At 43.5% G+C, this 16,616-nt stretch overlaps 1 protein-coding gene across 1 annotated transcript in view; it reads right to left on the bottom strand.

Moving 5' to 3' along the window:
• Positions 1–16,616, bottom strand: part of TRPC5 (transient receptor potential cation channel subfamily C member 5) — a 516,224-nt gene that overhangs the window by 99,785 nt on the left and 399,823 nt on the right. The window contains exon 7 of the mRNA XM_082263564.1: positions 2,062–2,257. Within this exon, the coding sequence (XP_082119690.1) occupies positions 2,062–2,257 (196 nt within the window). The remainder of the gene's footprint in view (positions 1–2,061; positions 2,258–16,616) is intronic.

Here is a 16,616-nt window from a genome sequence, read left to right as displayed (position 1 = left end):
TGGCAAGCCAATAGCTCAGCCTCAATCATATATTATGTTGCTTTTTTATTTAAATAAACAATAAGACAGACATGTAGGTAAGGTGCAGTGTGGTACTGTGGCAATAACTCACACAGCTGGTAGAAATAGAAGTAATTGAAGTAAGGCAGCATCAGTTTACAATAACCCAGTGGGACAACTACCCAGCTGGGCACACTCACAGCTTCTAATTACATGTTGAAGACAGCATTTTTTGAGAGAGGCCAGAATTTGGCCTGGCTGTCTTGTGCCCAATCAGGAAGGTATCCAGAGAGATGTGACCCTTCGCATTCCCTATCACTAGCACCGTCCCTAACAGGTGGGATTTGTTTCCCCCCTCTCATAGCGTGTGTCAAACCCAGGGGCCAGGGCCTTAAATACTCGGCCACACCTAAGATGGCACCAAAGTCACATTGGTGGCCAGCATCCAATCAGATCTCAGCCCAGTGACTCGGGAAACCATAGAGGAACTCCTACAGTAGAGACAGCAGACTGCACTGTCACTGTACATGGGACACTGAGTGAGCTCCCTCCCAACTTAACAAGTAAGGCTTCTTTCACATGGCCGCTAAGTTTATTTCCTCCGTTCAGTTACTTTTTTATTTTTATTTTAGGGACACGGATGACACTTGTGTCATCCGGTCCGTATGTCCGCATATCATCCCATCCGTTTGCGGATGATATACGGACATAATGTATGTCTATGTGGATTGCGGATGTCAGCGGATGACACCGTCCTTTCCGTTTTGCGTCCTTTCCGTTTTTTTAAACGGAAGAAAAATAGGGTTCTGTTCCATTCCAAAAACGGAACAGAACTGAAAGGACGCAAGTCAGATGTCAGCGGATGGTCATCCACTGACATCCGCAATCCCATTGACATGCATTATGTCCATATATCACCCGCAAACGGATGGGGTGATATACGTAACGCCCGTGTGAAAGGGGCCTAATGCTGGTTGTGTGCAGATATGCTGCAGCTCAGTGTTAAGGAGCCTGCATAGGGTGTGATTAGCAATAGTTCTCCTGCATTGCTAGCAGGCATTCTCAGGTTAAAAGATTACCAACATTTTAGTGAGGTGGACTGAAGGTTATTGGAATCACTAAATATCTCCAATATACACCTTTCTATGTTTATTGTTTGTGCAATAAATTGGCAGAAAATCTTCATCTGCAGGGGTAAAACTAGTGTTGAGCACCTAGGGCATCTCCTGCAGGATGATGCCGACAAATCACAGCTCTCTGCTGCCATTGTTCTTCCTTTTTTGTCCAACCTTTTCTGTAAATCAGGTGTTCCCACTGACCATCAACAAAAGAAGGGCATGCTGACCACCAATGTAAGGGAACCATACACCATCCTCCAATGTAAAAGAGGCACGTGGACTGCCAAAGTGTGGAGGCACATACACATCCACTCCAGGTTAGGGTTATGTCTGTAAGACTCTCACTTGTGAGAGTAATTAAAGCTGGGTGCTGAAGGACTGTGGTATATGTGTGTCATGTATACAGTAAAGGCTCAGATACCCTTTCACAGATGTTTTTTTTTTTTTACATTTATAAAAGGTTATATCAATTAGTCCATAAATCCAAATAGTTCTTAGGCCTATTCATGTTTAAAGTGAACCTTTCAATTTCCAAACCATGTAATCATGGTGTAAGCACAGTTCATGATTCACTGCCTTCCTCAAAATGTGCAGCCTAAGCAGACTAAACAAGACTGATATTTATATACAATTTTAACTTTTTCATTAAGACTAATAGAACTCATCTCTATCTCTAACCACTCCCACTGGTTTCTGTTGTATACAGAAAAGAGTGACCCATGACTTACAAATGAAGATAATGTTGTCTTAACCTACTACTCTAAACCAATGAGGGAATGTCTGGGTATCAGAGGACAGATGCGAGAGTCGTTTTTCAATGATTATTCACTGGTAATTTGTTCATAAGCCGAATAGTTCATGCTAGTCAGCAGTTTCTGTAAACAATTGCAAAGATAATAAATGTTTAAAAATGGAGGTAGCGTAAAAACAAATTTATACTTACAGCAATCAGCTGGTATGAGTTGTTCATCATGGCTATCAACATGTTGAGTAAGACAACCAGGGAGATGACATTGTATGTTCCAAACATGGTGGCTCCAACAAATTCTGTGAACTCATGGCGTGCTTTCACATTGGTAACATACAAGTTTAGGAGACCAAATACTGACCAAAACAGGGACTGAAGGGTCTCAAAAAGGCTGTAAAACAAAAAAAAAATAAATCTAATCTTGCATCAACAAGTATAGTATCTCTATCATCTATTATATAACAGATGTCTCTAAAGCATGATATATATACATTCATTGGCAAAGGAAACCGAAGCCTTGACTCTTCAGCAGACACACAACAGCAAATTAAGGTATTTCATTTTTGTGATCACACTCTGTTGGGAAATCAATAACATGATTGGTAAAAATATAATAAATAGATTAATAGATATTTCTATAAAACAGTAAAATTGGAAGAGAATTAATTGGCAAGAGTGCATTTTTCCTTCTACATTTTAGGTATGACTTTTCCTTTCCATGTTAAATTGGACCTTTGATTTTGAATTAGATCAAGGTTCATTACGAACAGAAGTTTAGATCAAACTTTTGGCATTAGTCTTATCCTGTAGACCTTTAGACTGTTTGGTGGGTGCCTAACAGCATATATAGTAGTGGTATTTCTAAAATACTATAAATGAAAGCTTCATACAGTATCTGTCAATGACATTACTTACCAATTTATGGTCACACGGACATATTTGGGCAATAACCCAAATTTTTAGTCAATGACATCACTTAGGAGACCCTGCCCCTTTATTTACATTCAGCAACAGGGACTTAAGAAACTTGGCATAAGACAAGGATGGGATTTAATGTGTCAATAGGTTGGTGGTATTTTTTCTTTTCCCGGACCTTGGGTATCAATTGTGATTGACGTGGATCTGCTTCACCGGATCACATAATTGATGATGTATTTACATCATTGGACATTTTTTTAATAAGAAACTTGTGTAAGTGTCTTTATTCACTGTTTACTTTTTGTGTGTGAATGAGTAAGGGTTTTATGAACGCATAGAAAGAAGAGCCAGATTCTGGAAGCCCCCTTATTGTTAAATTAGGCTTCCAGATTTTTAAAAGCCTGATAACAAACCCCAACAACCACTGGGCCAGTGTGTGGGGAAGAGGTTCTTGTCCTCATCAAAAGGGTACTCCCCATGCTGAGAGCATGTGGGCTGATTTTATTCAGGATTGGTGGGGAGGGGCACATGCTAGCAAAGTTGCATGCTTGGATAATGGTCTGGTAAGGATGTTTATTTTTTTTTTGTGGGGTTTCCCTTCAACTCATGTCAGTTTTACTGTAGTAAGTCGTATACATCGTACAGATGTGCCACTTCACAGACATAAGGGAACAGAGTTTTTTTTTTTTAAATTAACACTTTTTTTTTTTTACATTTTTGTTTATAGATTGCTTAAAAATAAAACCATTTTCACAAGAAAATATCACCAAAAAATGCCTTGTTTGTCTTCAAAAATATTGTTACTTGCTTTACTTTATAAGCAGGTGTGTGCGCTGAGTCAGTTAATAAAAAGGGAAAGTCAGAAATACAAGACCACTTTTCTACTAAATAAAAACTTAAAGTTGCAAAATGCATTAAATGTATTTCTGTCAATTTTACAGGTTTCTTTTACAGGTTTATTAGACAAACACAAATTAAACTCATCAAAAAAAAATGCATGGTATTTTTAACTGCGTAATTACCCTTTGGAGCTCCAGCTCTGAGGTGCATCAGCTGGAGTTACAAAGATATACTTCATCTATGACAATTACTAAAGTTTTAAAAGTTATGTTTTATCTCTTTAAATTGCTTCTAGTATAGAAAAAGAGCATTTGATTGGCCAAAAACAGTGTTTTTCTAACCTCTAATGCAACCTGCCTTGGCTGTACTAAAATCTCAAGCAGTATTTTCACCCCAGCCCATTAGCTCTGCATGGTATTTCTCAAGGCAAGTTTCTGAATAGTGACAACAATAGACTATACCTGCATAATATGAAAGAGTGACAATGCAAGAACGCAATTGTTAGATAGAGTTGTCAACATATAATAGGAAGTTTCTGTACTAGGACCTTCATAGAAGGTGCATCAGGTAATCATTTTACAACTTATTTATAAAGCATACTACTGCATTTTCTTGACGTTAACAGGCTGCTTGAAAATTATGCAAGTGAATGAGTGAACAGGATAGCCATGTTAACCGTACTAGGGAGTGAAACATATTTGAAATATAAACAGATATTAAGCCATAGATTTTATCTTCTGAAGCCCTGTTGGCTACATTTATATAAGGGAAAAAAATAACAATTGACATTTTATTCTTGGCTTCTTTTTTTAAAAAAAAGCACAAAGACCCTTTCAAAGGTTTGCTATTTTGGGGGACATTTTTTCCAAGAAGTTGGCAAAAAGTGTCATTTGCTAGCAATTTTCTGCAAATGTAAATTTTGCTGTAGCACATCCTACAGCAAGAGTAAACTAAAATGTTGCGTGCCCCCCAAAATACATATCAGACCCTTAATCTGAGCATGGAGCCTGGTTGGCCAGGAAAAGGAGAAATTAGTATGTGCCCTCCCTTCTGAACCATACCAGGCCACATGCCTTAACAGGGGGTAAACATTGCCAGTGACAGCCCCTCTTAGCAAAGCACCATGTCCCTTATGTTGATGAAGATAAAGGCCTTTTCTCCATAACCCTAGCTTGTGGTTCTGGGGACTTGAAGGGAAGGGGCTGAAAGCAAATAAACCCCTCATAAAAAATTAAAAACCCAACAACTTGGAGCACAAGCCTGTTTCAGATGGTGCCACTAGCCAAATGACAGCTCGCTGAGCTGGCAAAAGATAAGGGGATCATCAAGAGGGATGGGGGGGGGGGGGTGGTGACATAATTGCTCAAATATGGCCAGTAGCCACATTTGGGTAGTGATTTCATTACTATCCCCGCCCCTTTGCTTAACCACTTGTCCACCACGTAACCTACATTTACTCCAGGAGGTCGGTTCTATTGCACAAAATCACAAACCTGTATGTCATTTAGCGCAATAGCCTCTAGGTGGTGCATGTGCGCCGCTGGAGACCGTATAGGACGCTAATTTGAGAGAGCCCGCGACCGGTCCCGATAGAGGCAGAACGGCGGTCTGCCTATGTAAACAAGGCAGATCGCCGTTCTGATGGGAGAAGATGAGGATCTTGTTTTTCTGCTAAGCAGGAACACAGATCTCGGTCTTACCCCAGTCAGAGCAACCCCCAAACAGTTACAAAGCACTCCCTAGGAGCACATTTAACATTTGATTGCCCCTAATGTTAACCCTTTCCCTGCCAGTGTCGATAGTACAGTGAACGTGCATTTTTTTAGCACTAAATACTGTATTGGTGTCACTGGTCCCCAAAAACGTGTCAGTTAAGCGGTCAATTTGTCCGCCACAATGTTGCAGTCCCACTTTAAGTCGCTGATCACCGCCATTACTAGTATAAAATAAATAAAAATTTCATAAAAATATCCCATCATTTGTAGATGCTGTAACTTTTGCGAAAACCAATCAATGTACGCTTATTGGGATTTTTTTTTCCCAAAAACATGTAGTAGAATACATATTGGCCTAAATTGATAAAGAAATTTAGATTTTTTACATTTTTTTATTGGATATGTTTTATAGCAGAAAGTAAAAATAATAGATTTTTTTCAAAATTGTTGCGCTTTTTTTGTTTATAGCACAAAAAAACAACAACACAGAGCTGATCAATTACCACCAAAAGAAAGCTCTATTTGTGGGGAAAAAAAGGACATACTTATTTTTGGGTACAGCGTCGCACGACTGTGCAATTGTCAGTATAGCAAAAAATAGCCAGTTCATTATTGGTGTAAAACCTTCCGGTGCTGAAGTTGTTAAGTAGGCTAGGGAATCCCAGCCATGTAAGGCAATGTGACATCATCGGTTCCTAGGCATGCGGAACCTTATGAACCAGTGACCCTGGGAAGCTGACTTTTAGAGTTGAAATACCTCCCCTCTATCTTTGTCTGATCTTAGGTTCCCACCAAACGGGGGCTAGCAGGCAGATTTGTGGGCGGTTGTCCGAACGAAAGAACAACCAAAGTTTGGACTTAACCTAGGTTTCGACTGGATTGTCGGCTCCTTCCTATCTGCTACCAGAGTTACAAAGTTACTTCAATGGATTAGTGTAGTGTTTCTCAACCTTTTTTCAGTCAAGGCAAAAATTATGGACAATCTTGAGGCGACCTATTCTAAAATGTAAAAACTATTCTAATAGTTTTACATAATGCAGCAACATCCACAAGTCCAAGTAGGACACCCAACGCTATAGGTGATATATTCTTCAAAACAAATACACTTTTGCACACTGTTACAGACTAGTATTCCAATGTTTCTCTTCTCCCTTAGTTTTTATCAATCCCACGGCTAATGTGACCCCAAAGCTGATGGAGAGGGGTAGGTGAGGGTCAAACAAGGATGCTATGCAGCCGACCGACATCCTTCTTATCAGCTGATGATGTCATTGGTTGTTAGGACGCTGGCAGCTAGAAGGTTGTAATGGTGCACAATGAAAACCTGTGGCTTTGTGTAACTAAAAGGCAGGCTTCATCCACGCGCCAACTCGTATACAACTTTTGGGCAATTTTTAGGAATTTTGCCAAGGCACCCCTGAAAAAACTTCAAGGCACTCCAGGGTGCCTGGGCATGCTGGTTGAAAAAGGCTGGGTTAGTGTATACTGAATACACCATTTTAACTTATTATTATATTTAACAATGAGTGTCAGTATACTTTTAGGTGCAATATATTCAATAAACCCAATAGTATTGGCTTTTGAATCTTGCATTTTACTGATTCAGAAGGGTCCAACACACATTAATTAGGCAATGTGTAACCATGTACTAGATAAGTCCTTTACTACCAACCCAACTGGGTAGTCTCTGTCTCTCGCTTATCCAGTTTGAGACCAGGGGCAAGCCTTTATATAGGGCTATATAAACCATGGTTTTACAACTATTCATGAGTAAAACATACATGTCTGATCATAAATCATAATTGTGTGCTTTAATAATATCTAGAGGTTTTTTTTTTTCTTTTAAAGTCTACACACCCCTGTAAAAGTTCCAGGTATTTGAGATGTAAAAAACAGACCAAAAAAATCACTTCTGAATGTTTCACACCTTTAATGTGGCATATAATCTGTGCAATTTAATTAAAAAACAAATTGAAACCATTAGGCTGGGTTTACAATTGTGCGATCACAGACATTGCATGTGATTTGCACCACATTGCGGGGCAGATCAAATGCGATGTCTGTGCGGTGCGAATTCGCTGAATTTGCAGCGCATTAGCACCAAAATGGTGCAGGACGATTTTTTTGGTCTGCACTGAAATCGGATCGCATGGTTGTTCACACCTAAGATATCCAATTCCTGCACCATTTCACAGTTCGCACTGCGATCTGCGAACCAATCTGGGGGGGGGGGGGGGTGTCATTAACTTTACATTGACACCTATAGGGGTTTACAGATGTCAGTGTGAAAATCCGGTGATTCAGGTGCGATGCAGGAACCCACACAGGAATTGCGCTGGATCCCGCATTGCACAAGTGTGAACAGAGCCTTAAAGTGGGAAAAATAAAATGCAATAATGTGCTTTCATAAATATGCACTTAAACTAATACTTTGTTGAATTACTTTTTTATTTTATGACAGCATGACATCATGGGACATGTTGCCTTAGGAATCTTTGGCTACTCCTACTTGCAAAAGTGCTCCAAATATATCAGATTGACAAGGTATTTCCTGTGCACAGCCCTCTTCAGATCACCCCACAGCTTTTCAATTTGATTGAGGTCTAGGCTCTGTCTGGGCCATTCCAAAACTTCTTCTGGTGAAGCCATTCTTTTCTTGATTTGGAGGTACACTTTGGGTCGTTGTCATGCCGAAACGTGAAATTCCTCTTCATCTTCAGCTTTTTAATAGAGGCCTGAAGGTTTTGTACCAAAATCGACTGAAATATGGATCTGTGTTTAAGTCCCTCCAGCTTTGCTTAAAGTACTACTAAAGCCAGGACCCTGCATTCGCTATATCTGGTCTCCTGGAGTACAGAGAACATGGAATTGTTTTAGTAATTATGAACTGCTAAATACCTTTTCTCATCAGCAGAATTATCAGAATAGAGGTACTCACCGAGGCCGAGATGCCGAGAGCGGTTCGCTGTTGCGACTAAGCGCACTCCGCCCCTCTGGAGGTGATACAGAGGGTGGATGGCACAAGAGGCACAAGCTACCAGCAGGCAGGGTAGAGCTTGCGTGGAGGTCCTGTACAACTGGAGCAGAGACTGATCAGGATCCAGCAGTAGAAGTCCGGAGCAGGCTGAGGGTCAAACACAGGTAAGCAGATAATCCAGGTCACAGGCTGAGGGTCAAGGCACTGGAGATAGGAGACAAGACTAGGTCACAAGCAGAAGGTCAAGGCACAGGAGACTGAAGGTAAATCCGGGTCGCAGGCAGAGGGTCAAACACAGGTAAGCAAAAGCAAAGTCCGTAAAACAAGCCAAGGTCGGGTCCAGGAGAAGAGCAGAGTAGGTCAGGGTCAATCCGGGTCACAGCAGGTAAATGAACACACAGGAAATAGGAACTCAGGTACAGGAAGCTGAAAGACAAACCAGCAATTCCTCTGAGCACTTGCTCAGCTTTTATAGGCAGCCAGGAAGTCATGTGGAAGTCATGTGGTGCATGTCATGCGACGACCAGTCTACAGCTGAAGGTTTCTCTGACAGTGCCCCCCCCCCCCCCCCCCGAGGGGCGGCCTCCAGACGCCCAAACTGGACATCAACTCCGGGTGATTCACATGAAAATCTCGGATCAAGCGAGGGGCGTGTATGTTTCTTGAGGGTTCCCAAGAGTTGTTTTCAGGTGGGTACCCCTTCCACTTGATTAGGTATTGGAGAAGTCTACCCCTCTTCCTGCAGTTCAGTATGGCTTCAACCTCAAATTCATTTTCTCCATCCACCTGGACCGGTGGAGGAGGCGGCTCCTCTCTTCCCTGGAAGGGGCTAGGAATCACTGGTGTTAGTAAGGATGCATGAAAAACAGAATGAATCCTGTAAGAGCTGGGTAAGGCCAATTCAAAGGCCACAGGGTTAACCATCCTCTTGATTTTGAACGGCCCTATGAACTTTGGGCCCAACTTCCGTGAGGGAAAAGGTAATCTGAGGTTAGCTGAAGATAACCAAACTTCCTCACCGACCTTGAAAACCGGGTTCTCCTTCCTTCCCCTGTTGTAGTACTTTTTATAGTCATCCTGGGCCTTTTGCATGGTTTCTTGAATCCTTTGAAAGTTCTGTTGGATGGAGGCTATTCGATCTTGGACAGCAGGAACAGATAATTCAGGGGTAGCGTTTGGAAGGAAAGAAGGGTGAAACCCAAAGTTAGACCAGAATGGCGTTTGGTTGGTGGCTGAATGAACTGAATTATTATACGCGAACTCCGCGTAGGGTAGCAGAGAGGACCAGTCATCCTGGGAGCCAGAAGAGAAACAGCGGAGATACTGCTCCAGAGTTTGGTTCGTTCTCTCTGTCTGGCCGTTGCTTTGAGGGTGATACGCAGACCTTTATTTGTAGTGCTTTACAAAGTTCTTTCCAAAATTTGGAGGTGAATTGAACCCCTCTGTCAGAAACAACACTGTCGGGTACTCCATGTAGCCTTATTATTTCTTTGATAAAAATGTTAGCTGTCTCCAAAGCAGAGGGGGTGCCCACCATGGGCAAGAAGTGTGCCATTTTGGAAAGGCGGTCGACAACAACCAGAATGGAGGTGAAACCTTCCGAGGGAGGAAGATCAACAATGAAGTCCATAGAAACTTCAGTCCATGGGCGTTCTGGAATGGGTAAAGGTCTAAGTAATCCCCAAGATTTGGTGTTAGCCACTTTACTGCGCTGGCAAGAAATACAAGAGAGAACATACTTTTTACAGTCCTGCCTCCAACCAGGCCACCAAAAAGAAAGGGCAACCAATTCTGAAGTCTTTTGAGTCCCAAAGTGACCAGCCAGTTTATGGTCATGAAGCAACTTTAACGTCATGGGTCTAGCCTCCGGTGGGACAAAAATTCTTCCTTGGGACCAGAACAAGTCATCTTGTTTCTCCAAGGAGGATATTTCCGGGTCAGTACAATGGCTGGATGCCAACTTGATGGTGGTCATAAGATCAGCGTGTGTGAGCAGAAGGAAGTTTTGTGGAGATAAGATGGTGCTAGGTTCCATTGACTGGGGAGATTCAGGGAACATCCGGGAGAGTGCGTCTGCTTTCCCATCCTTGAGGCCAGGTCTATAAGAAATATGAAAGTTGAACCTAGAAAAGAAGAGGGCCCACCAGGCTTGCCTGGGTCTTAAGCGTTTGGCTGTCCTGAGGTATTCTAGGTTTTTATGATCGGTGAAGATCATGATGGAATGGGAAGCACCCTCCAACAGATATCTCCACTCCTCCAGAGCGAACTTGATGGCCAACAGCTCCCGATCTCCCACATCGTAATTCCTTTCCGGGGAACTTAGTTTCCAAGATGCGAAAGCTACGGGATGGAGGAGAGCCTTGGGGCCCTGTCTCTGGGAGAGGATGGCTCCAGTGGCAGTTTCCGAGGCGTCTACCTCCAACACAAATGTCAGGGCTGGATCCGGATGCCGTAGGATTGGTGCAGAGGTGAACAGGGCTTTGAGTTTGGTAAAAGCTTCCTGGGCCTCTTGGGACCACTGAAAACGACTGTGTTGGCGGGTTAGTTGGGTGATGGGTGCAACAATGGATGAGAAGCCAACGATAAACCTCCGGTAAAAGTTAGCAAATCCAATAAACCGCTGTACCCCCTTCTTGTCTACTGGAGCCGGCCACTCCTGAATTGCCTTGACCTTCTGTGGATCCACTGCGACCCCGTTGGTAGAAATGATAAAGCCTAGGAATTGCACAACAGATTTTTCGAATTCGCATTTCTCTGCTTTAAGGTACAATTTGTGTCTCCTGAGAATTGCAAGGACTGTCTTTACATGAACCCGGTGTAGCTCAATGGTGGCAGAAAAAATAAGAATGTCGTCCAGGTAAACAACTAGGAAATTGTCCAGATATTCTCGAAAAATGTCGTTTACCAGGTGCTGAAATGTGGCCGGGGCGTTACACAACCCAAAGGGCATTACCAAATATTCATAATGTCCAAACCTGGACCTGAAGGCAGTCTTCCATTCGTCTCCAGGCCTGATTCGGATGAGGTTATAGGCACCTCGCAAATCCAACTTAGAGAAAATTTGGGCAGACCGGAAACGCTGAAACAACTCTGGGATAAGTGGAAGAGGATAGCGATTTTTTATCGTTATTTTGTTCAGTTCTCTATAGTCTATGCATCGTCTTAGGGAACCATCTTTCTTTTCCACAAAGAAGATGCCGGCTCCGGCCGGTGAAGAGGATGGACGAATGAAACCCTTATCCAAGTTCTCATCAATATACATCTTAAGAGCCGCTAGTTCAGTCTCTGATAGTGGAAAGATGCGGCCAAAGGGTATTTCGGAACCAGGTAGCAAATCAATGGGGCAGTCGTAAGACCGATGAGGTGGTAGGCAATCAGCTTTTTGTTTATCGAAGACATCTCTAAATTCAAGATATACCGGAGGGACGTGATGGAGATTGTCAGGTGTAGGTGCTACAGTTAAACAGGTGGCTGGAGCTGGAGGAAGGCAATGCTGTTATGTGACAAATCCAGAGCGAGGGAGAGACCAATCAGCCAGGTAGACTTGGAGGCCTTGTTCTTTGGTTTGCAGTGGAATGTGTAGTTTTTGGGCCAGTGAAGTGTCTAGAAAACAACTACAGGCTCCGGAATCAATAATTGCTGGTAGATGAACTTCCTTTTCCATTAGCTGTAAGGAGACAGAGAGGGTGACATAAGTCTGGGATAAACCAGGGTTTTGAAAGTTCATGAAAAATTGCGAGCGTGACTTACTGGGTCTCACGGGGCAGGTACGCAGAAAATGTCCAGTTCCCCCACAGTACAGACAGAGATTGGCCTGTCGCCGTCGTTGCTTCTCTTCAGGGGTAAGAGGAGCACGGACCAATCCAAGCTGCATGGGCTCAGCCTCTGGAGTAGAGGTGACAGGAGTCCCTGGAAAGGATGGGTGAACGGGAGAAGGTTTAGGGAGCATCCAACTAGGTCGGAGACCCTGGGAGCGCTCAGAGCGCCGCTCGCGCATGCGCCTGTCTAGCGGATTGGATTAAATCCTCCAAAGTGGCAGGGGTTTCAATCCTGGCCAACTCATCTTTCAAAGCTTCTGACAGCCCCTGGCGGTACTGGTATTTAAGAGCGGGTTCGTTACACCCTGTGTCAGCTGACCATTTTCGAAATTCAGCAGTGTAGTCCTCCACTGGTCTCTTTCCTTGAGACAGGGAGTGTAGCACAGCTTCTGCAGTAGCGGTGCGTTGAGGGTCGTCATATAGTTGAGACATACTTTCAAAGAAGAGGTCCAAAGAATTCAGAAGAGAGCTCCTCTGTTCCATCAGGCTGTGGGCCCAGGCCTGCGGCTCTTCGGTCAACAGGGAGATGACAAATCCCATCTTAACTACTTTGGACGAAAAAGTCCTGGGCTGAAGGGCTAAGTACAAGGAGCATGCATTTTTGAAGGCCCGAAACTTTTTGCGATCGCCTGAAAAACGCTCCGGCGTGGGAACCCTGGGCTCAGGGGTAGCCATGATCACTGTGGGGCTTGATGCAGCTTGAGAAGAGGAGGCTGCGCTGGTGGGCGCAGGGGCTGCGGCTGTTGATGCAGGTGACCCTAAAAGTTGCTGGAGACGACCGCCAATCTGGGCATAGCCTTCCTGCAGTTTCTGGACTGCCTCAGTGAGGGTTGTGACCTGCTGGCACAGGATCTCAAGAGGAGAACGCGCTCTGTCGGCCTCTGACATGGCTGGTTTGTACTATCAGAATAGAGGTACTCACCGAGGCCGAGATGCCGAGAGCGGTTCGCTGTTGCGTCTAAGCGCACTCCGCCCCTCTGGAGGTGATACAGAGGGTGGATGGCACAAAGAGGCACAAGCTACCAGCAGGCAGGGTAGAGCTTGCGTGGAGGTCCTGTACAACTGGAGCAGAGACCGATCAGGATCCAGCAGTAGAAGTCCGGAGCAGGCTGAGGGTCAAACACAGGTAAGCAGATAATCCAGGTCACAGGCTGAGGGTCAAGGCACTGGAGATAGGAGACAAGACTAGGTCACAAGCAGAAGGTCAAGGTACAGGAGACTGAAGGTAAATCCGGGTCGCAGGCAGAGGGTCAAACACAGGTAAGCAAAAGCAAAGTCCGTAAAACAAGCCAAGGTCGTGTCCAGGAGAAGAGCAGAGTAGGTCAGGGTCAATCCGGGTCACAGCAGGTAAATGAACACACAGGAAACAGGAACTCAGGTACAGGAAGCTGAAAGACAAACCAGCAATTCCTCTGAGCACTTGCTCAGCTTTTATAGGCAGCCAGGAAGTCATGTGGAAGTCATGTGGTGCATGTCATGTGACGACCAGTCTACAGCTGAAGGTTTCTCTGACAAGAATATAGCAGTCTTGTGATTTCTATTAGTTCCTGGTAAAGCTTGTAGAACCCTGGACCCTCTGTCTGGACAGTGCTGATTGGCCCTATGCTGATCACACGCATCCTCCCAAGAAAACAAAAACTCTCTAGCAATACACACCAAACTGAGCATGTGCAGCCTGACTCCAAAGGCTCTGTCTTATCCGAACATGTTCTGGAGTCAGTGGAAGAAGAGTAGGATCTTTGCACACAAGATCAAACAGCTTTTTTACACAATACAGAGGATTAACCCCTTAGGTCCTACAGTGAGTATACCAAGCATGCTTTACTGCATACACAGACTGATTTTACTGTTGTGGGTTTACTAACACTTTAGGGCCCACTTTCATCTGAAGAAAAATGACCCCTTTTTCCAACAGGTTTTTGCAAAATGTAGGCTTTTGTCTTGCCCTCCTACCCCACAGCCCAGATGCAGTATATGAAGAATATGGGAGATTGTTGTCACATGTAGTACACAACCAGTACTTGCCAGAAATTCATGCAGCTCCTTTTATGTTGCTGTAGGCCTCTTGGCAGTTTTCTTCTTCTTTTCCTCATCAATTTATGGGGAACGTCCAGTTCTTGGTAATATTGTGCCATATTTTCTCCACTTGTCTAATGCCTTGGAAATTTTTTTGCACCTTTCTCCTGACTGATACCTACCAACAATGAGATCCCTTTGATGCTTTGTAAGCAGTTTGCAGACTGTCTTTTTCTGAAATAGGTAACTAAGTAAATATTGGTAAAATTCTTCTAGACAAGCCAAACTTTATATGGGCTTAACCAGAGTAATATTAAACAATAGTAGGTGTGTACTGGCTACTATTAACTTTACTTTGAATGTGATTGGTGAATTCTGAATACAGGCATATCCCTAATCGTAAGAGGGTATGTACACTTAGGCAGCCGCATTATTTTATTTGTAATTATTTTTTTCCCCACTAAGCAATTTCAGTCTGTTTTTAATTTTTTTTTTAATTGTACAGAATATAGGTCACATTAAGGGTCAGTTAACACCTAAATCGCACAGGAACACCTTTTTTGTGAGATTCCTGCGCATTCCTGTGTGGCGAGATTTTGCAGCCCCTTGGCTTCAAATTGTATCAGAACGCAGTAAAAGTAGTGCATGCATTACTTTTCATAAACGCATCACACCAAATCATATGGTATTGTGGTATCATGTGATTTGTTGCCTGCAAACGCACTGCGTTTATGATCAGTGTTTGATGTTCCGTTAACAATGTATTGGATAAACAAGGTTATAGGTGAAAGAAAAAGGCTAAAACAGTGTCATGCCACCCCCCGAAAAATGTTTAAAACAAAAGCGCAAAAAGTCCCATTGGGGTATGAGCGAGGCATACACACAAATAAAGTACCAGAGTACTTGTTATAGAGATAGGTAAAAAGATACAAATTTTATTTATAATCTATAGTATAAAAAGAGTGAAGGGAAACAATCCCTCTAAACAATAAAATGTATAAATGACACAACAGTACAAAATATAGTGCTAACAGTCTAGAACAATTGCTATACAGTTCTCATAAGTGAACGAGCATACTGATAATTGTTCAACTGGACATCCCTTGGATGTCCCTAAAGGTGGAAAAATTCCAAAGTGATTTATCTTGGTCTCGTTTTTTCATGTCCAAAACCTGCCATTTTTAAAGGGGTCTGTATGCACAGAATTCTATTTTAAGTGATTCTAAAGCATTTTTTTTTTTTTTTTGCATTAAATGAACAAATATGTTATACAGTATGTACCTGCTCTGTGCAATGGTTTTGCACAGAGCAGCCTCAATCCTCTTTTTCTGCCCCCTCCCCCCCTTTGTTGGGGGCCCCCATGGAAATCTAGTTTCCATCCATTCTTGCTTGCTCCCGAGCCCCACTGCCGCGTTCGGCACAGACAGAGAGACTCGGCCTCGCCCCTGCTTCCATGTCACAGCAGCGGGAGCCAATGGTTTCCACTGATATCACTCTGTCCAATAAGGAGAGAGACAGCCGCTGGAGCTTCTGCGCTTGTACAAATCGCTGGATCAGATCGGGCTCAGGTAAGTAAAAGGGGGGGCTGCAGCACACAAGGTTTTTTCACTTTAAAGTGTTACTAAACCCAGGACCCTGCATTTACTATATCTGGTCTCCCACAGTACACAGAACATGGAAATGCATTTATTTTAGTAAATATAAACTGCCTAATACTTTTTCTCATCAGCAGTATATCGCAGTCTTGTGACTTCTATCTGTTCCTGGTGAAGCTTGTAGGAGGAGTTTTCACACTGCACTGAGCCTGAGCTGTCCTTCCTATGAGGCTGCAGGGCTCCTTACCCTCTGGCTGGACATGGCCCTGTGCTGATCACATGCACTCTCTCAAGAAAAAAAAAAAAAAACTTTCTAGCAATACACACCAAACTGAGCATGTGCAGCCTGACCCCAAAGGTTGTCTTATTCGGACATGTTTTGGAGTTAAGCCCCGTACACACGTACCGAATGTCGGCCGAACGATCGGCCGTCTTTTGTCCTGTCCTGTCGGCTAAAAACTGCAAAAGACTGCACATGAATTTTGTCGGCCAACAACAGCCGACTGCAGTAGTGATGTCATGTGATGGTTAACTTTCCGTGTGTTTTTTCTTTTCTGAGCATGCCCAGTCTTGCTAATCGGCTGTTTGTCGGCCGAATTCTGTACTGACTGGCGAACAATCGGCCGTTCTGGTGTTGGCCAACAAAAATTTTAATGCCTGCACACCCGATTCTGTTCTGCCGAAAAGTCGCTGTCGGTTGTCGGAAGCATCATACTAACAAGCCGACAATCGGCCGATCGTTCGGCGGCCGAATATTTACGGCCGACAATCGCTACGTGTGTACGGGGCTTTAGTGGAAGAAGAGGAGGGTCTGTGCATACAGCGTCAAGCAGCCTTTTTAAGGTTAACCCCTTAGGTTCCACAGTGAGTT

Source organism: Pelophylax lessonae (genome assembly GCF_965119305.1).
Source record: "Pelophylax lessonae genome assembly, chromosome: 7".
Lineage (NCBI taxonomy): Eukaryota > Metazoa > Chordata > Amphibia > Anura > Ranidae > Pelophylax > Pelophylax lessonae.
This window is presented reverse-complemented; position numbering and strand designations above follow the sequence as displayed.